The 21,303-nt window shown below is 50.1% G+C and overlaps 1 protein-coding gene across 3 annotated transcripts in view; it reads right to left on the minus strand.

Moving 5' to 3' along the window:
* The window catches only part of Cdyl (chromodomain protein, Y-like), a 210,355-nt gene that overhangs the window by 42,436 nt on the left and 146,616 nt on the right, over positions 1-21,303 (minus strand). For all 3 annotated transcript variants that reach the window (XM_005398883.1, XM_013521859.1, XM_013521860.1), the window contains one exon: positions 15,972-16,638. In XM_005398883.1, the coding sequence (XP_005398940.1) occupies positions 15,972-16,638 (667 nt within the window). The remainder of the gene's footprint in view (positions 1-15,971; positions 16,639-21,303) is intronic.

Raw genomic sequence — 21,303 nt, forward strand, 5'->3', positions numbered from 1 at the left:
GACTGCCTTGAAATTTCTTTTGCCAGATTAACCAGTCCGCTGCCGCCCTTAATCTCAGTCTTAGGCAAAGTCTCTGGACGCGAGCAAAATGCAGACAAACTCTCTGCCAAGCCACAACACACATTGTCTGGAGTCCAACAACCAATGAAGTCCTTCTTCCCAGCAGAAACCACCCAAACCTGGTCTTTACCTGCAGGATTTCTATCAGCCTTCTGGTCTTCAGAGCTCTGACCAGAATCTTCCAGACAGAACAGCTGAAGGTGTTCTAGCGCCTCTCTTTCAGGTGACATCTCTGAACCTTTCTGAACACTTCCTGCAAGCCATTTCCAAAGGCTCTTGAACCACATGGTCAAGTATAGTCACAGCAACGACCCCACTCCCGGTACCAAATTCTGTCTTGGTTACTTTTCTCTCCTTGCTGAGACAAAATACCCAATGCCTAAAATGAAGGAAGGAAAAGTTTATTTAGCTTATAGTCTGTGGAGGTTTCAGGCCAAACTTGGCTGGCTCCGAGGCAGAAGGTAGCAAAGCAACAAGAGCAAAGGAGGCAATGGCAGCAGTACAGCAAAGCAGACAGAGCAAAAGGGAGGAATGGCGGCAAGCAGCTTCTTTCCTCCCTTACATTGTAAACAGGCTACCCCCACCTAAGGGGCGTGTAGCTCTCACATAATTTCCATGCCCTCCTCTTCCACAGGCTCAGGATGTATACAAAGTAAGCACCCTGGCTCCCTGCTGAGTCACTTAGCCAAACCTCTAGACTCCCCAAGTTGACAAAATGTATCAACCATAAGAGCTGACCTCAGCATCACAAACCTAAAATCTGAAAGCCACACTTGTTAAGTTTTCATAAATACATATAAAGAATGAGAGCAACTTTCAAATTGACTTTTGAGGTCAATCTTGACTACTTAACAGCAGTGCTGACAGCTAAATGTCGACACAATCTGTTTCAATTCCTCCTTACATGAAGGAAATGCACACTGAAACTGTGGTGGACGCGCTGTGTCCGCCAACCACCTCCCCCGCGCTCTGTGGTTGGACATTGGGGTGACATCCTGGGCCAGCAGTACCCTGGATCAAGGGGGGCCCTCGCTTGGTTTACTTGTGCTTGGGGGAGCTGCAGTTTCTCATGTGAATTTGTTAAACACATTCAACACTCAGGACTGGAAAACAGCCATGCTGGGCTGTCACAGCAGAACGCAGACTATGTAATCAAAAAAACCCAGTGTGGAACTGTTTATTAAATGCATATTAGAAAATCCCTTGTGAAACCTGGAAAATGCACAAATTAGATTGTACGCTGTGTAATCCTTCCAAATGGCTAAGAAAACGGGAGAAATTGGTTTAGCCCACTTGTGGAGAACACATTACCAGAAAATGGCACACGGGGTACTTTGTGAGTAGAAAATGAACCAGGGCAAGCCCTTGCCCCTAAATAAAACAAAACCAAACCACAGAAAAACTCAGCTCGAGGCTATTTTACACTACTCTTGATTTGTTGTTATAAATGGTGGCAATTTAGGTAAGGTACAGAGAGCTTGCCATGATTTTGGAACATCTGTCCTATCAAACAAGCTTTACCTGAAACGTCAAAATCAAATTTAAGACAGGAAACAGCACAACGTGTTTTCTACTTTTGCTTTAAAATCCATAAAACATTGGTCCAAATCACAGAAATTAGAAGCAGCATACTCAGTGTTGCTCTCTGTGAGGTGTCCCAGGGGTCCCAGAGCGTCTGGACCGAGTGGCCCTAGTGGCCCTGTCCACTGCAGCCTTGATCTTGCAGACACAGACACATGAAGAGGTGGCCAGCTGCGTCAAGACAGCACAATCAGAGCACCAGTAACATGGCGATTAGACAGCGTAAGCTCTGGACCACACGGATAACATTCACATTATTGTGTCATAGTGATCCTATGAAGCCAAAATGTCATTTAACTGTTTGAGGCTGTGCCAAGTACGGGAGATAACTACCAAGCTCTGCTAAAAGGGTCACTCACAGAAGAGAACACTACAATTATAATGCTAACACGGGGTAAGTAATTAAAAACATCAGCAAGATACTCTCCATCTAGTTTAAGAGCTCCAGAGAATAATGTGTGTTTCTTTCAATACAAGTCACAGCACCCATCCATAGCACAGGCGGCTTCCCTTACTAGATAAAATTCAAAATACTCCCCCACTACCAACATAGTATTTAATTAAAATTGTAGACACTGCTCCTCACAGACCACATGATCTTATTATTTGATTTTAAGATTTTATTAGGATTAAGTTGCAAGGGGTGATCAAAAATATGGTAAACATTTAGATAAAAAATACAAGTTACACTGCCATTAATCTCCCTCAATATGGCTAGCTTCAAACACATGTATCCTATCATTCTTGTCACAGTCTGAAGCAGTTCTGGAAGTTCTTTTCATGAGTGTCTTTACGAGATGTGACAAAAAATACTGTGAAAGTGCCATCCGACAGAAAGATTCATAAAACACACACAGTGTCCTCATCTACTTATTCATTGCATCTGACACTGCATCTCCGTCAAAATGACCATGGAAGGTCAGCCTTCTGAGTGGATTCAGGACAGCAGGCAGCTATACCAATGTAACTAAAGACACCCATGAAAGAGGGCTGCTTCAGAGAGTGGCAAGAATGTTGGGATAAGTGTGTTCAAAATGAGAGGGAGTATTTTCGGGGTAATTAATGGCACTGTGTTTTCTACTGTGAGAGACTGAGACGCAAGAGAGCTGGGGCTCACGGGGCACTGTGGCATCATGCTGATCCTCTTGAAGGGCAGTGCCCCCAACGGCCTAATCACCCTGATCACCCCAGGGGCCCCACATCTCAACATGACCGCAGTGAGCATCAAGCCTCCAACACAGGAAACCGTGGGGGACGCCCTCAAACTACACGGAGCCACAGCACGCAGGCGACAGATCAGAACTGTGAGAACACCAGCGCTAGGGAAGCAAGAGGCTTCCAAACATAAAAGGTGGTCCTTCAATTCCAATGCTGCCCAGACCCAAGAGCTCTGTGGGTGTAATTCTCAGGAACACATTTCATGACCAGCTCTGTTTATTTCAGTGAGTCAGCTTTTCCCACAGAATGCTTTTAAGTGCTCTCTCCAGCGTTACGCACGCCACTTCTGAAAAGGTCCTGAATCCCCCCAGCACCCTGCCCAATGGAATACAGTTTTAAAAATCAGTGGAACAATTTAGGAGGCAGCACAGGTTTGTCTGAAGGGAGAAGAGGTCAGTACCCACGAGTTCACACCCACCGCGACATATGAGCCATGTGAGCCCCGGAACGGTCAAAGACAATGACTACAGTCCTTTAGGTGGACAAGGACTTCTGAGGACCTGTGGTGCTCTTACCAGGCTGGGAGGGGTTTGCGGAAGACAGAAAACCTACACAAACCCGTCACAGTCTGTATCCCACTCACTGCCGTTCCAGTTCAGCGAGACTGCCCTGCCATGTACCGCCATCCCAATACTCATGCTGCTGAATTTAATCTCTGCTCATCTGACAGTGACTTCAGTTCAGAGGGTGCTGGGAGAGGGACACTGGGGCGTCCAGGGCAGTGGTCATCTTCCTCAGCCTGTTGTGCAAGTGGGCTGCTCACCTGGAGGTCAGCTGAGGACACAGGACTGGGTCTGCTAGCGATGAAACATCTCTGCATTAGTGCAGGGATGCACGAACGCTTTTGGTACGTTTGTGTGCGTGTGCCTGAGGGTCTACAGGACACACTGCACTCTTAGTGGACAGCGTGGTCCTGCACATGTGAAGCTGTCCCTCCCCTTGCCACGCAGACACAAGGAGAAACCAGCGATCACGGCTGAGGTAACTAGGCAAGAAGGGGTTATTTTAAGGTACATGTGAGAACCTAGTATATTCCCATAAAAAGGCATTTTTAAGCACAAGTAATTCACAAATAAGACAGCAGGGGAGGGCAGAGCAACATTATAAATAAGCCTGATTTTAAAGGGGGGTGGGGAGGGGGCTTGCTGAATGAAGAATGAGTAACAAACCCATTTGCCTCAAAGAGCAAAAGTCTGGCTCGGAAAATGATCTACAAATACTCTGGAGACAAGTTTAAAATGCCTTCTTACTATTTCCTATTGTGAATGCCTTAGTGGATTCTATTTACAGTCCTAGAGGGAGAGACAGTTACCCAAGATCCTCTCTGACAGAGACAGTTCGTCTCACTAGATGCCAGTGCCTGGCAAGGGGAGGTCTGTGCAGGGTGAGTTTATCATTGTCTCCTTCAGAGCAGCCTGGAATACTGCTCCTGGCTTAAGGTCTGCTGCCCGCAACTGCAGAGCCAAACTCTCCACAGTGTGAGTGGCTTGGCCAAGCCCTAAACTCGGAAGCTTGTTCTGCACTTCTGCTCCAGCAGGCCTGGGGCCCCGGAGGCGAGGAGTGCATGCTAACTTCGGCACACAGTGCACGCTCCGTGGACGACTAACCTTCCAGAAATGGCCCAGGCAGGTGGCCGGTTTTCAGGATACAGCTGAGAACGCAATCACTCAGGTGCTAAAAGCAAGGTTCAGACAGTGCCTTCACACACCAGAAGAAAAACCACTCTGGAACTGAGAAGCCGCAAACACTAACCCAGATCGAGCCCACAGCTGTGCTGAAGACACGTCAGAGGAATCCAGCCCCACGATCCCGGCCCTGGGGCCACAGCCACGGGGAGGGGCGGACCCGGGACTCCCTGAGGTTCAGACACTCGGAGGCAGCGCAGAGAGCCCCTTCGCAGGGCCCCGGGCGGGCACACAGCTGTATGCGTTTCACAGTCGCGGTATGCTCCACGTGGGTTCCATCTGTGCACTGGATGTGACTAATTTTGCCCACACAAAACAGTGCAGTATTAACCTTCAAAACCCGGGCAAACAGGAAGATGTGAAAATGAACCATAGGAGAAGGAAGTGCTTTCACCTACTCCACACATACGGTGGCCACTCATCACGCAGCCGGGAATGGGGAAACAAGGATGACACTTGGCTCTTACTCTGGGGACGTTCCCTCGCCCTTGGGGCTGCTGCGGACAGGGGTGCACCAACGCCCCTCAGAAGGACATGAGCAAATGCAGCGGGGACATGGGGACAGGAGCACAAGCATGCTGACATTTGTTTGGAAGAGCACCCCAAGTGCTTCGGTGGCCTTGGGGCAGCCTGAATCCCGAGGACAGCGCTCGCCCCGTGCACCCACAGCCACCTCTGCATGTGGTGCCATGGCAAGCAGTGTCCCTTAAGGGGAGGCGGTGGGACGGCTCACAAACAGCAGATGTCAAAGGCGAACAAAGGCACAACAGTTTTGGAAACAAGCACAGACGGGATGTGGAGACCCTAGAAACCCTCATACACTGTCAGTAGGAATAGCGTGACCGCTATGGAAAACAGTACGAGGTTCCTCAGAAACAGTTTCCACATGGTCCAGGGATTCCGCTGCGTATTTACCCACAGGACTGAAAACGGGCTCATGGGGGCTGAGGTCCACCCATGTCCACAGCGTCATCACCCAACAGCGCTAGGTGGAGGAAGGAATGCAGCGACCAAGGATGGCGAATGGATAAACGAAATGAACAAAGTGGTGACTAACACACACAGTGGAATGCTACTCAGACTTCACAAGGAAGGAAACCCCAACACACGACCAGCATGGACAAGTTCAGAAGACATTACGCCAGAGAAGTAAGCCAGTGACAAACGGACAAGGTGCACGGCCGCACTTGGGTGATGTATCTGGGAAACTTACAGAGAGAAAGTAACAAGTGAGACCTCCCTCATCATAAATATGTAATAAAATAAATATAAATAAATGCATGATGGGGCCTAGGATGCCGTTCAGTGGCAGAGCACACACCTAGCACTGCCAGCCCAAGTTCGAGCTCCAATGCCACGATGGGGGAGGGGGGGGGAAAGGGGGAGAGGGAAATGCGGCTGGAGGGAGGCGCTGGCCCATGCATCAGCTGAGCAAGGGCAGCAGGGGGGGTGCTGAGCAGAGAAAGCAGTCAATGCTCAGAGCGTGGCATAGGCGCGGAGTGAAAAGCAGGTGGCAATGAGATTTCTAAGGAAAGCTGGACCTTGAAGGGGCCGAGGAACCAGAAGGCTGGTGGGAGGGTGGATAGGACAGGGACTGCACAGAGACGGGCTATGAGGCTCTGCACCTGGAACCTGCTTCTTTCTGTGAAATGCAGCTGCATCACCTTGGGGAAGAGGCGGCCATGGATGGGGTTCTGGGGAGAAACACGTCTCCAGTGCAGCTATGGGGTCTGGTTGTGGTCAGCAGGCCCTTGTGTCCACCCTTCAGCCGGGGTTCTTCCTCAGTGCACTGGGCATCCTGCTGCCCCAGGAAATGTAACAGCCTGGCTACCCTGGGAGGAAGGTGGAGGGAGGCTCGTGGGGTTTTAGGTGCAGATAGGTGGGGTGAAGGCTGTGGCTCTGACATCTGTGGAAACCTCCAGAGAGACAGGCTGGTCGATAGGAATGAAGAGGAGGGGCAGGGGCCGGGGTGCAGGCTGCAGAGAGAAGGCCGGGAGCAGTGCGGGGCTTGGGGAGGGCAGAGGAGTGGGGCATCTCTCTCAGGAGGTTGGGTGTGCAGGGCCCGGGATGAAGACACAGCCTGCAGTAGGACCGCTGGTGGGGTGACGAGGAGGACACATGGGATCACACGCAGAGGTTTTTTCCTTCCCCAGGACCACGAGTCCGAGGTGCTGGCCAGCCCTGCTGGCTGGAAGCTCCTGCAGAGGAGAGCCACGAGCTCTGCAGGTGGGTGGGACACCGCTGAGCATCCACCAAGCTGCTTCCCGGATGCCATCACACTAGGCGGCGCCCTTCACCACCAACGTACAGATGTGTTCAGCCCAGAATCCCTTCACTCCATCCCTGCCTGCAGCACTCTCTCCCCACCTCTCGGTGCTCCGCTAATTTCTCCCAGCTACCCAGGGCAATCACCTTCTCCCCTCTTCAGACCACAGGCACTAACGCACGGAGAAGCAGACGACGACTCCTCCAACAACTCATTTCCACACACACAGACGGTGCCGGCTCTGTGCACACAGCTGGACCATCGCTACACGATGCCGGGAATCTAAGATCATCAAAGTGTTGGCCACGATGCCTTCACACTCTGGCCATCTAGAGTGCCAAGGGATCTGTGCATCTGCTCCGGATCTTTCCTGCTGGGACCCACCTGACCTGACCGCAGCCCCTCAGGTCCTATGTTCCAGGATGGCCGAGAGGCCCCTGGCTGTGTCCAGTACCTGCTAGGCAAGCAAAGCCAGGAGAGCGGCGTGTGGAGCTTTAGGAGCAGGTGCTGCTGTCAGCACCGGAAATGTGCCTGATGTCTCTGACGTCTGTCTGAGATAACACACCGACACGCCGGCATGAACACAGTGACTCTGCTCCCCAGTGAGGAAGCTCCTTCCTCTGACGCGAATGGGAGGGACCCACTGGTCTTGCTGCCACTCTGGACCACACTTCTGTCCCCGGTGTGACCAGAGTTTATGACCCGATAAAACCATACTCTGTGCAATCCTGGATTGTGTGCCGCTTTCTTCAGTCGCACACAGCTTCTGCGTGTGACAGCCACTGCTTTTACACACTTCTCAGGACCTCGCCCGTCGACTGTATTTTTTTGGAGATCCTCTCGCAAGTCGGTTCTCATCCCCCAACCCGGGTGTCTCAGCCACACTGGTTGGGGCTTCTGCACAAGCAGATGAGCCCTGGGGAACTCTACCTCCAGCACCTGCCTGCAGAGAGCTCTGTCAGGCTTTTAGGACAGCTGTTCTCCATTGGAATCAGAGTGCCTGCCCTGTGAGGATGACGGGGCGCATCGGGAAGGGGACAGAGGCAGTGGCTGCCTCCTAAAGGCAGGACTATAGGAGGAGGAAGCACAGCTGCTACAGCATCAAAAGCAGGAAGCAGAGAGACGAACACAGAGCCTGGGTCCCTGGTGAGAAGCAGCCAGCACTCAGCTGCGCTGGGGGACCAGGCTCTGGTAGAGGGGACTCCCCACGGCTGACGTGGGACAGTACTTGAAGGTGTTGTTAAATGCTGTTATTTGTTCCCCTGCTCTGGAAAGCTGTACCTGTTAAGTGTACATTGTGGCTGTAACCGTGTCCCACCGTTGACTTCTGTGGCCAGGTGCGCCCAGTCCCCACTTCTGTGGCCACTGTCACTAGCCCTGGATTCTCTTGGGTGACCCCACTCCTCTGGGCTAGAGAGTTCAGACGACGCTGAAAGGCCAGGGAGCTGGCCCAGGCATCCTCATAGCACTTGGCCTCCGTGTGGAAGCAATGGAGCCCGAGGTGGGGGCCCTGGTCACGGTGGCTTCCAGTCCCGGATCTGTCTGCGCTGGATCTCTGTTACTCCCCACAGCACTTCACCATCTGACCCGACCTGAGTTCAGCTGCACTCATCTGAGACACACAACAAGGTCTTGCCCCCTGTATCACTCAGCAACAGTGATGCTTACAGAAAGTACAGCAGAACTAGATTCTAACATGGACCCTGTTTTCTCACCAACTCACGGAGGTTTATCAAATCACTTCCTCTTTCACTAGTCCCAGCTATAAATCAAGGGTTCTCTGAATGAGGAGGAAGAATGCCAGAGGAACTTACGACAGAACAGAAGCAACAGAACTGCACGCTTGGAAGTGAAAGAGGCTGCCTGTCTGTGCAGCCGCCCTGACCCTTGGGGCACTGGATATCACTGGAGGATTCTAGAAGCTCTGTACCACTGCAAAAGACAGGGATGAAAATGGGAATGGAGGAGGTGCATGGGACTTGTAGTGTGGTCAGCTTCGTCTACTACGCGAGCAACAAGTGATGTTAGAGAAAGAGAATTTAACCAGAAAAGTGTGACCTTTTTCTTCCATCCTTATATTAAAGTTCACAAGGAGCAGAAACTGCAGTTACAAATATTTCTTTTTTGACATGTGATCTACAGAATCCAAATTTCTTCTAAATCATACCTCCTGAAACTTGGAAGTAAAGCAGTACCCTCTGGCACATTCAGTACTGAGCAGGAACCACAACATCAAAGCAAATTAGCTCAGGGTTTTCTAGGTACTTAGGGCAGGGACCTGCCAGCCCCATCCTGGAGGTGTCAGCCCATGAGTGGGTCCGGAGGCCTTTAAGACAGTGACCCTTCCGAAGTCCGCACACCATAGCGCAAGTGCACGGACAAGATGTGCAGTCCCTTGTCAAGGATATGCACACTCTAAAATCTCCACTTTGCCAAGTTAAGCCACTCAACAGAAAAACAGGAAAGCGACATATACAGTGAAGTAACAAAAATAAACGCAAACTTCTAACTAATCTGAAAAGTTCTCCTATTTTAAAATTAAAACAGAGCTGGGCATGGCGGCGCACACCAGTAATCCCAGCACTCAGGAGGCTGAGGAAGGAGAATCATTGCAAGCTTGAGACCAGCCTGGGCTACAAAGTGAGCTCAAGGCCAGCATGAACTGCATAACGAGACCCTGTCTGAAAAAAAGATAAAAAAACAAAAAACAGGCTGGGCATGGTGGCACACGGCTGCAGGAGGAACACCTTGAGTTTGAGGCCAGCCTGGGCTACACACCAAGTTCAGGGCCGTGAGTCTAGGTCAGCCTGAACTAAATACCAAGACCCTATCTCAAACAACAAAAATAAAATTAAAACAATGAGGTGACATTTTCTGCCTTCTCTGGCAGATACTGAAGAGTGGATTCAAATGTTGGTTAATGACAGGTAAATGGGAAATCACAATCTTTACAGCTTTTTAGAGAGCAATTTGGCAACACTTACCAAATTCTTAAGTCAATTACAGCTCTTCCGTTTTACAACAGCAAGCTGCCAACTCTGAAATGGTCTTGGGGAAAACGTACATGCATACATACACAAGCGTGCGTACACACACAGAGGGAGCAGAGAGAGAGGAAGTGGGGCTGAGCACAGCGCTGGTGAGGCTGGGTGAGGCACACAGGCTTTTCTTCCATGAGTCTTGCAACTTATCCAGAGTAAGAAATCATATTTACATCAAATTTAAAAATTGATGGAGTCTGACCTCATCTTAAAAAGTTCAAATACACAGAAGGTCTGACAGGACATAGAGCAAACTACTCATTCTCTCTCTGGGGCAGGCAACACTCACAGCAAGGGAGGCAATGATCTACTTTCATTTTGCACCAAGGATTTCTAAATTACTTGTGTGAGAACTCATGGTATGGGTGAATTACTTCTGTATAAAACGATGAATGTTAGCAGCTCTGCAGCTGTAACAATAATAAAATATATTTATTTGTGAGGGTATATCAAGGTCTCTAGCTCTGGTTCTCACCTAATGGATGCACCTGCTTCAGGGACCTTGGGGGCTATGGGTGCGTGTGGGTACTGGAGGACCAGGGACTTTGATTTAGTACAACACCTGATGCTGGTCAGCAGCCAGGCCTGGCCCTCTACATGTGCTGGAGGGACTTGCTGGGTTTGTTTCCTAAACTTCTGATGAGGGTCAGAACACGCCACCCAAAACCGGAGACTTTAGTGTAAGGATTATTCTGAGTTGAAAGCAATTAAGGTACAACAGATGGACGAACTCTTGGCCCTCCCCAACCCTTGCTGCCTACAAGCATGGCATACATGTCCATTTGCAGAAGTGTTCCCTCCTCCGGCACCAGGACAGCAAACCCTATGCCTGGAGAGATGCAGCTGAGATGTCTGCATAAATAAACCTTGGAAAAATCGCCCGTATCTTCCATTACTTTGCACAAATATTTACGTTTTTACAGTTTAACACCTCTAGAAGCCCAAACCCTCTTCCTTAATCTAGGCACATCGCCACAGTTCAGCGTCCTTTGTTAAAATGGTATAAGCTCTTATTTCTAACCACTTCTTTAGGAGCTTTCCCTTTCCTGCGCCCCGACCCTATATATGAAATTAAAAACACCTACTAAATGGTCACGCCTCTTCCTTCTGTTTATCTGTCTTTCTCAGTTTAATTCACAGTTCCCCAAATGCCAGAAACCAGGAGGACAGGAAATGTTCTGCTCCTCCCATACTTCTTCGGCTACTTGAGCTGGGGACATCAAACTCTTTCTTATATAAAACAGGAGATACAGTTACCGAAGGGAAGCTTACCTTTTAATAAAAACTACTCTGAATTCCTTGGAAAGGCTCTAGGCTAAAAACAACTGTTAAATCAGGTGTGAGAAATAACCAAAACCTCGGACGATGCCCTCAGACATCTAAGCAGCTACATACTCACTGCACTTTAAAGCACCCCAAACTGGAGACAGCAACGCATTACGCATATGCTTTACACAGAACAGCCCACCATCTGTGGACCCGCACTCAAGGCCCTGGCTCCTCCAGCAAGTGGCAGATCTGAGGACACCTTTTTAAAGGCCTTGGTTAGACATCAGCGATTGGCAAATAACTGCGCATTTCTACATTTCAAGATGGTTACGGACTGATGTCTTCGAAGTTGCTCAGGACAGCCCACTTTGCACTGCAGCACACTCACCCAGCTGTGGCTTTGCAAGAGGCGTGTCCAGCAAGGACACAGCGCTGGATCCTTAAGCACCCTGATCTGAGGGCCAGCAGGGCATCTCAGGGAGCAGAGGCACCCATCTGCCACCGGGGGGCGCGCACGTGCTGCCCACAGGAACCCATGAACCACTTTGGAAGGAGACAGAAGGCTGTAGTGCTGCCCGCCTCCAAGGCCCACTGGCCTCCGGCTTGGGCGTTGGCTCCTGTGCCCTCTCCCCGTTTAAGCAGCTGTGTTCCTGGTGCGGAAACACATGCAGAAGGTCTGGGGAGGAGCCTACTGCACAGGCAGTGCCTCACACTTGCTGGTTTCAGATGGACGGCTTTTTGAGCAAACCCTCACACACACTCTTTCCCTTGCCGTCTGTACTGACTTGGCTCCCCACATCCCTCTTCTCAAGTGGACATTCCTTCTGTGGTCCTATGCACAGCGGGACTGCTGGACACTGGGGCCCGAACTTCCTAGCCTTCCTGGGGTTCATTTCAGAGCCTTACACCCTGCATGGCCTTATGGAGCCAGGGGCCCCTTTCTAGTTGTTCATACTGCAATTACGCTTCCCTGATAACCACAGAGAAGAGTGAGCTGGGGCCTCTGCTCCTGCTTTTTTTTTTTGGAGACAGGGTCTTGCTACTGGTTCAGGCTGGCCTTGAACTCCTGGAGGTGTTCTCCTGCTTCAGCCTCCTGAGTGCTGGAATTATAAGCACGTGCCACCAAGCCTGGCTCTGTTCCTAATCTTGTTGAGGAGAAATCACACTCAGAAGCAGCCTAGCTGTCCTGAGCCACTTCTCCTGGGCGTCCACTTGAAATGACCCTGGGATGGAGAATGTGCTCACAGACTTTCACTCGCCTTCCTACCATGTCTGCTGGCTCTGACTGCAATGTCTGACAGCCACGACCACCTGACTGCGCTGGTGAGGTTCACATCTCCTCCTTTTTTAAGTTTGCTAATAGCATTTTCTCAAATTTCCTACTTGTGGAATGATGGCCAGTTATATACTTGAGTTCATGAAGAACAGAGTCAAGATATCAGCTTCCTGATAAAGAGGAGCAGAAATAAACTGCATCAGGGACATTTCTGAATTTCCCTAATTTCTGAGTGAAGCAAGATATTCATCTTTCAAAACTGTTTCAGTTAAAAACTGAACGCATACACCATTGTTCTACAAAAGCCATTATACACGTTAAAATGTCTCAGAAATACTCCCTCTTTTTGGCTCACAGTTCAAATTTCTGTTGTTTTTGGTGGCAAATATAACCCTGGTGCACAGGATGAATGTTTTGAACAGGAGGTTGTTCATTTCCCAACGATGTCATCAGTATCTGCTTCAATCAGTTTTAGAAAAACAAATCAGTTTCCTTATGCAGCTCTAAAATTAATCCACAAAGTAAAAACAAACAACTGCCTTAAAAACTAATGAGTGTGGACCAACAACACACGAAAATTCAGCATCGTTTCTCCTCGTTCAGGAGAGATGACACGTGGCTCGCTGGACTGTCTGCCCTGGCCCCATTCCTCCCTCTTGCTCCCTTCTCCTGCTGGTTCAGGCCAGCAACAGGGGTCACAGAGGTCGACCCTCACCTGCAGAGACCACCCACCCCACTTCCGGCGTGCGCAGGGGACCGCCTGCAGCAGGCGTCCTTCTAGGCAGGTGTCCTTCCCCAAGCTTGTAACTAACCGTGGGAGCAACACCACCTCCTGGCTGACCTCTGAGTCTGCAGGGACGCCCCGATGGGGATGCCCTGCTGGAGATACCATCTCCTTCCTTCTGGAGAGGCTGACGGGAGGCCCCAGGGGAGGAGGTGCCCTTATTTTCCGTATTAATCTGTAAGCCTAGTATCAATATGGACTACAAGGGCTGCTACCATTGTCCTAAAAATATTCTTAAATGGCCATTTCCCTTTGAGTGGAGATTATATCCCAGCAGCACACAGGAGGCGGGCTCTCTACACCCAGCAGCTGCAGAGGAGTGAGCAAGCAATGTATGACATGACAACAGCGTGGAGAAAGCATCTTGAGAGGGTCTGGGACACAGCCACCCCTGCCAACCTCACCCCTCTACAGGCCCTCCACAGGCCGGGGTAAAGTACTTAAGGTCCTAGGCCTACAGGTCCCTTTCGGTTTAATAAAGCCACCCTTACGGACGTTCATGTAACCAGAATCTGACTGACTGATATATGTACCCGAGCATGCTGTGCTGGGGACCGAACCCAGGGCCTCGCCCATGCTCGGCACAACAGGCGCTGAGCCGTATGCGCAGCTACCAAGTCAGGAGCGACTCACCCTCCTCACACAGGAATGAGGGAGGAATGCAATCTTCTGTGAGAGCAAACGTGCGAATTCGAGTGGGGTGCAGCTGATCTGGAGGTACAGGAGAGAGCAGGGAAGGTAGGGTTGGAAGCTGACACCAATCAAAAGCAGACTTCGGTTTCATAGTCTTGTTGAGTCAGACCTGAAAGGGGCCCACAGGTCTCCTGAGGCCTTTTATGCTGCCAGCCTTAGAAGAGAAAGCCCAGGCATGCCAGTGCTTATGGCAGGGGCCGGCCAGCTCGGAGCCACCGCCTCCACTGGATGATTCCACTCTGCCTGTGGGGCGGGACGGCAGCCAGGACAGCACGGAAAGAGCGAACGCAGCTGTGCTCCAATCAAACTGTACGCAGGACACACAGGCTGCAACGACTTGTATTTTAATGGCTTAGTAAATATTCCTCTTGGTCCTTTTCTGTCGTAAGAAAATGTGAGAACTGCTCTTTGCTTGCAGGCCATATAAAACCAGGAAGAGGTTTGTGTAGGGTCCAGGAGATGTCAGATGCCAAGCAAGCGCACAGTGCCTGGTCCTGTGTCACCAATAAGGATACAGATGTCCCTGATGTGCCACTGGGTGACTTACAGTCTACTCTACCTCTGAACTTTCTGCGACCATTTTTGCACAGCGAAGAGAACTATATGACTGGGGTTAGCGCGGTGGTAGAGCATATGCCTAGCATGTGTGAGGCCTTGGGTTCAAGTCACAGTATTGTGGGGAAAAAAGGGCGAACTCGACCCATGAGCACTGCTTCCACAAGCAGGCAGACACGGGATACATGCTTGTGACCAGGGCCCACATCCCAGGTGAGGGCGAAGCCAAAGCAGGAAGAATGGCAGCGTGTGGGTCAAGTGTGTATCTGGAAAGTTCCAGCAAGACAGGTGTCTCCTGTCAAAGGGCAGCTGCAGACTCTTTTTATGCCTGATTGTGCTGCTACGCAAGGACCGAGCCCAAGATAAACACCTGACCTCGCCCTGCACCAAGGCTGTGTGACCCACATCCTGGGAGCAAAGCAGCTCCCTCATCGAACCAACACCAGGTCCTTCTGGCTCGGATTCCTCCACTGAGTGGGGCTGGAGACGTTAGGTCCCAGCCAACATGAGGCAAGAGAGAAACGGGACTGGACGCGGGGCCTCTGAGCCAGACGGCGAAGCTGAGTTGGCAATCAGACGAGGAAGCGGGGTGGCTGCCGTGCTGAGGTGGAGGCAGGGGAGGGCTGGTGCCCGGGCCTGCTGCCTGAGGCGCGGCGCTGGGGCTCCAGACGTTGACAAAAAGGCTGGGGCTGGGAAAAGGCGGGAGCAGAGAGAGCTACTGGACAGCTCTGGCAGGGGCAGGGTGTGGCTCGGGGTGGAGGGCCTGCTGAGCAGGTCTAAGGCCCCCGAGCTCAATCTCTAGAGAGAGAGAGGAGAGAGAGAGAGAGAGACACACACACACACACACACACACACACACACACACACACACACACGAGAGCCATGGTGGGTGAGACATCTCAAGGCCCGAAGGGAGGCAGGGCCAGTGTGGCTTGGAAGAGGGAAACCGGGAACAGAACGCTGTACAAGCAGGTGGCCAGCCAGGCAGAGGCAGGCGAGGAGAGGACCCCCAAGTGTGCTGTCTTCAGAGTCAGGTGGGCCAAGAGCGAGGCCATGGTGCTGCGTGCCTCGCACGCAGAAAGAAGGAGCAAACACGACACAGCAGGCGCGACCCCCCGAAGCTCCACGAGGCAAATGCTTCCCTCCCTTAAAGACACTTCCCTGGTTATTCAAATGGGGGTGCAAACTACGGAGCACGGCTTCTAAACCTACACTGCCACACCAAGGGCTGCAGGTGGGTTCTTAATGTGAGACCGTGCCTAACAGAGAGAGACAGAAAGGCAGCCGGCTTCAAAGTGAGCCTGCCACAAAACAGTATAGACCGTCAGCTGCTAGGAGTGGACACCACTGAGGGCAGGTCACCACGGTGACACAGCTGTGGACGGCACACACAGCCAAACGCCGGAGGCTTCGAGGGAAGAAAGGAACTGCCAAGCGCTCCTGAGGGTCCAGCAGACACCGGCGCCATCCCCTGGACTCTGGGCGCGAGGCAGGGCCTGCTCCGGGAAGGACCACGCCCCGGGCAGTGCCCCCTCACACTCACCTTTTCCGTTAACGGCCAAGCCCGTGGCCATGGCTGCAGTCACAGGGCCCGACACCTGAGGCACCAGCGGGTGTATTCGGGGCCTGCTCCCCATCCTGGCTCGCTCTGCACCAGGGCCCAACAAAGCTCCCACGGGCTTCTCTGCTGCCACTTCTGGTGCCACCGTGTCCTCGGGACCCTGCTCGACGGGGTCCAGTTTCTCAGGGCTCTCGCTCGGAAAGCCGTCCACTGCGGTCCTGCTCTTAATGGGGCTCTTAGGCACAAGGATCTTGATACCTGACTTGGCAAGGTCCATGTTCTTCCGGCTGGACAGGGAGGGGGCTGTGTTTTTCCTGAACTTCTGGCTGGCCGCAAGCAGCGCACTGCTCTTGGACTCGGGGTCCTTGCTGATCACGAGCGCCTTCGGCGAGGTCTTGGAGAAGCTGCTGTTGGTGGACCTGGAAATCTGCTTCCTGGCATTGTTGGGAGAGGTCCTGTTGGTCCGGGTGAGTGCGCTCTCCTTCTGCTTCTCGGAGTGGCGCCGGTTGAAGTCGTGGATGTACTCCTCGCAGTTCACCAGGTGCTGCTCAGGCTCCCAGGTGTCATCCTCGCTGTCGTAGCCCTTCCACCGCACCAGGTACTCCGTCTTCCCTTTCTTGTTTTTTCTTTTGTCAACAATCCTTTCAACCTGTGTGTACAGAAAAAAATCCAAAAAACTGTTAAATAACAGCAACAAACCCAAGCAACCTTATTATTTAAGAGAGGTAAAGTTTAATAAGAAAACATCAAAATAATAAAAAGCACCACAGGTCACAACAATGATCTCTTTCCCAGCCTCCATCAGCTGAAAATAAAATGGTAACAGGACACCTAGAATTGCAGCAATTTCCTTCAAATGAAGTCAAACAAAATGCTCAAACTTTACGCTCAGAATGTGTGGATCGAATACATGTGTCAAAGCATTACATGGCACCATTTGCATGCACAGTTCTTATGTGGTTATGTATGGGTTCAAAATACGTTCTAAAAATTACAATAATGATTTGTGACAGGAAATGTAATTGATAATTTCATCTCAAAACTACATCCTTCCTTTAAGTACAAGTAAACTTTAAATATCAGCAATGAAAATAGCAAATGTGGATATGCACTGGGGAGCACCTTTTTTGTGGTTCAAAGGAGCTCCTCTTACCCTACACTGAGCCTCGCCACCTGAACTGAGTTTCACAATCAGGACTGCCGCAGTGCTAGCTGCCTGCAGCCTTGTGCTGGGTCCTCCTTGGGTGACCAGCAGTGGGTGACATGCTGGGAAGGACTGAGGACTTTGTGCTGCGGCACTGGCTTGCTGAGGAAATTTATGGCGGGTACTATATTACTCTGAAGCACTCAGTTAAAACTAAAGAGGCAGTCTGTCATGATAAAATGGCCTAGGATGATTAGGTTATTTACCTTCTAATCTTCATTTTAATTTTTACTAACATCTTTAAAGGAAATTGCTATTAACCTTTGAATGTGATGATTGGTACATCCTGTATCATTCTTTTTTTTTCTTTTTTTTTTTTTGTCTTTTTTTTTTGAGACAGGGTTTCACTATGCAGTTCAGGCTGGCCTTAAGCTCACTTCGTAGCCCAGGCTGGCCTCGAACTCACAACGATCCTCCTGTCTCAGCCTCCCGAGTGCTGGGATTACAGGCGTGTGCCACCACGCCCGGCTTACATCCTGTATCAAATGTTTAAATTCACACACCTTTGCCTTAGAAGATGTCAGTATGGTGACACATTCTACCACTTTAACACTCTATGTATGAGATCTTTAATAACTCATACGAAGAAAAAACACTTAACACAATGGCCACGTGTGTGACTGCAGAAATACCTGAATCTGCTGTGACACCTGTGGTTAACGTAAAAACCATCAGCCTGCTTCCCGTGTGGCAGTTGTGACTGTGTCTCAGAAGAAGCATCTCTCTAAGTGAGGATGCACTGGTCTAAATCCATCAATCATCAAAAACATCAGTATCATTTTGTCAAAGTTACGGGTTATGTTGAAGACATGACAGTGTACCGAGTTCTCTAATGTTCCAAAATGATGCACGCAGATTGAATACAACTGTAGGTCAACTTGTTCAAAAATACAAGACAAACTCTCCAATATATCTCTTTGAGACACAGAGAATTAAACCCCTAACTATAGAACAGCCTAAAACTAAACATACAGTATTGCTTCCATGCAGAAAGGATTAAGAACAGAAAGGCCTTGTTTCATCAGGAGGCAAATTTCATGCCTAACGGATCTCCTGAGTCAGAAATTAATGTCAGATCAGTGTGAGCGAGTCCACAGTCTACAAGCGAGCAAGCAGAGCCTTTAAAGTGGTTTCTGCCCTCCTCCTTCTCTTCGGAACTGTGATGAGTAGAGTACAAGCATTTCAATTTAAGTTTAAAGACGTATTTCTGGAAAATTCCATACAAATCAATTTCATGGCAGCCACAGTTTAAAAGTTTTAAATGCATGGGATAAAGAGATTCTCTCTTATGAGAAAACTGTGTTTAATGCTTGTTTGTTCCCCCTAAATCAATTTCCAGCGCAGAGGCGTGCACGCCAAGCTGGGGTTACCCCTTCTTCCGGCCACTTCCTTAAAGCCAAGACGGCCCGGGAGCACAGGATGAACGGTCTCTCTCCTTCCCCCTTAACTGCGTGTCCCTCAGTTTGTCCTCCACGGCCAGCGGCTCTGGGAGCCTTCACTCCAGCCCCGCCCCAGGCCCGGCCACTCTCTGAACACTGAGGCAGGACGACACCTCAAGCCTCAGCCGCAGTGGACAGGTGCAGCTGGCGGGGCCGCTGCGGGCCACAGGTCTGAACACTCTCTCTGGCTCGTTCCCGGGCCTACCACTGCCTTCTTTCACATCACTAAAAATCCACCCCTGAGCACACATCAGGCCTAGGGTCCGTGCTGTGCACATCATGCTTACACACACACGATACTCAAGCTTACGGGGTGGTATTAACCAAAAACTACTGTGGACAATGAACTTCAGATTTTGTAATTTCAATGTGTTGTAAAATAATGAACCCAAAATAAAAGACTGACAATAGGAAGTAGGGAGATCAGTCCTTCTCAAATGCAAAGGGGAGCAAGAGATCATGGGAGGTGGAGGGTAAGGGGTGAAAAAAGAACTAAGATGCCCTTTGCACATGTATCAACACCATGCAAGGAATGTAAACATTATGCAAACATGCACTAATAAAAATTTAAAAAATAGTCTTCTTGTTTTAAATGGCAGAAACCACCCCTTGAGTCAGCCACAGGCTGCAGCTGGCTGACTCTTGAGTTATGCTGTGAAGGAGCAGTAAGACGCTCAGGCAGGGGGCCGAGCCCACACACAGACCATCACCACGGCCATGAGGGCACTGGTGTCCCTGAGACTCCACTGGACAGTGTGGAGGGTGGACGTTATGCCGACTAACACCTCAAGGTACCAAAAACTCACCTCAGACTCACTGGGGGACATGAGGTGTTCCCATCCCCACTGCAAGACAAATGTTCTTTTCCCATTACAAAGTGAGAAGCTGAAGTAAATTAATCTCCACCAAAAGGTGTCACTTGGGTTCAATGAATTGGTATTGGAAGACCAAACCTGAAATACTTCCTGAGTACTCTGTGGTAAAGGAGCATTATAAGACAAGCGCATAAATCAATCATTCAGTCCCTTTCTCCAAGTCTTCCTATCCCATGTCTTTTTCAAGGTACTTGCAGGTACACCTTGAGTTGCAGAACTTCAATGGAAAGTGTTTCATACAAAATAAAGCCTTTATGGAAGAATGTAAAGTATAAAATTGCAGACAAGCTCTACTAAGTATTTAAAAGCTAACGCTATGAAGAAAGGCTTGAAAATCTCACTCAATTCACCCAAGACACTGTTTTGCAATAATGTGATCGATAATCACACGTGGTGTGAAAATAGAAGCAGAAAGCCCAAACCCTAACAATTTAGCTGTCCATATAATGAACGACCCAAAGTTCTTTTGTTAGGATTTCCTTCTAAAACTCAATTCAGAAAAACAAAATGTGGAAAAAGTACAATCTGGCTTCTCCTCCAATCGTTTGCAGAGCAGTAACATTAATCCACAGGACCGTTCAGAACACACAGCCCATCTGCCTGCCTCCCCTGCCTTGGACCAAGCCTGACATTCCCCGGACAGCAATGCGCTGACAGGTACTCAGGGTTGCAGAAACACAGACAGAGCATGGAGAAATGCACACACACAGAGAAATCCACAGGAGAAAAACCCACCCAGTCAGAGCCCAGGACGAGAAGGGAGAAAGGCTAACTCTGCTGTTGCAGTTAAAATACAAACCACGGCAAGGCAGGCTTACAAGAAAAAGACCAACGGTGCAAAACCATCACAGCAGGAAAAGTCTGGCACACTGTCTCATCAGCAGGACTGTGTCAGCAGCAGCTCTGGTTGGTTCTACTTGATCTCATTCCTCCCAGAAGAGTGGGTGCAGGCTGCAGGGGTAAACCTGAAACCGCATGCAAGGCTGAGAACTTTTCTCAGGTCTGGGTCCCATAACACAGAACAACAAAGCGTCACTACAGAGAAAAGCAATGTGTTTATTTAAATCTTGCTTATAGCAAAGAACTGTGGTAACTTAAAACACAACAGCTCTTTAGATGAGGAAGGTACAAGCTGTACCAACCATATAAAACGCTGTCTTAACTAAGAAGAAGAAAAGGTGCCTTAAGTTTTAAGAAGACTTTATGTGGAGAAGGACTCTGGCGTGATTTTGCAGCTTTATTGTGGGAAGAAAATGATACGGATTCAGTAGAAACTACTTCAGATTTTGAACTTTGATCTTTAGGCTACCTGCGCTGTAGTGTGACCCTCCCTTGGGATGTCAGCAGCAGCAGCAGCGAGGCACAGCCCCTGGAATCAGCCCCGAGATCATATGGAGAGCCACCCCTTCTCCACGGCGAGGGCTGTGCTGCTCCATACAGCATGTGTGCGGAAGGCAGTTTTATTTCAACTTATGAAGGGTTCACCAGGAGGCAATCCCACTATAAGTGGAGAAGCATCTGTAAGATAAAAATAGACACCCTGATTCCCCGGGGCACACATTCTTCCCGGGCAGCGCCACTTCCTGAAGGTATAGCCAGCGTCTTCTCCATCAGTGCCATTTCCTGTTGAGCTCAACGAAGCTGGGTGTGGGGTGGCGGGGGGGAGTCCTGCTAAGTCATACACCACAAAAGACACACGGCTCCAGTGCCAGAGGTGGAGGGGTAATTTAAACACAGTGCCCTCAAGGCATGGATGGAAACCAAAACCAGGCAGAAACCAGAGGGCACTGGATCCA

The sequence above is a fragment of the Chinchilla lanigera genome, unplaced genomic scaffold, assembly GCF_000276665.1.
Source record: "Chinchilla lanigera isolate Chin_1 unplaced genomic scaffold, ChiLan1.0 scaffold00064, whole genome shotgun sequence".
Lineage (NCBI taxonomy): Eukaryota > Metazoa > Chordata > Mammalia > Rodentia > Chinchillidae > Chinchilla > Chinchilla lanigera.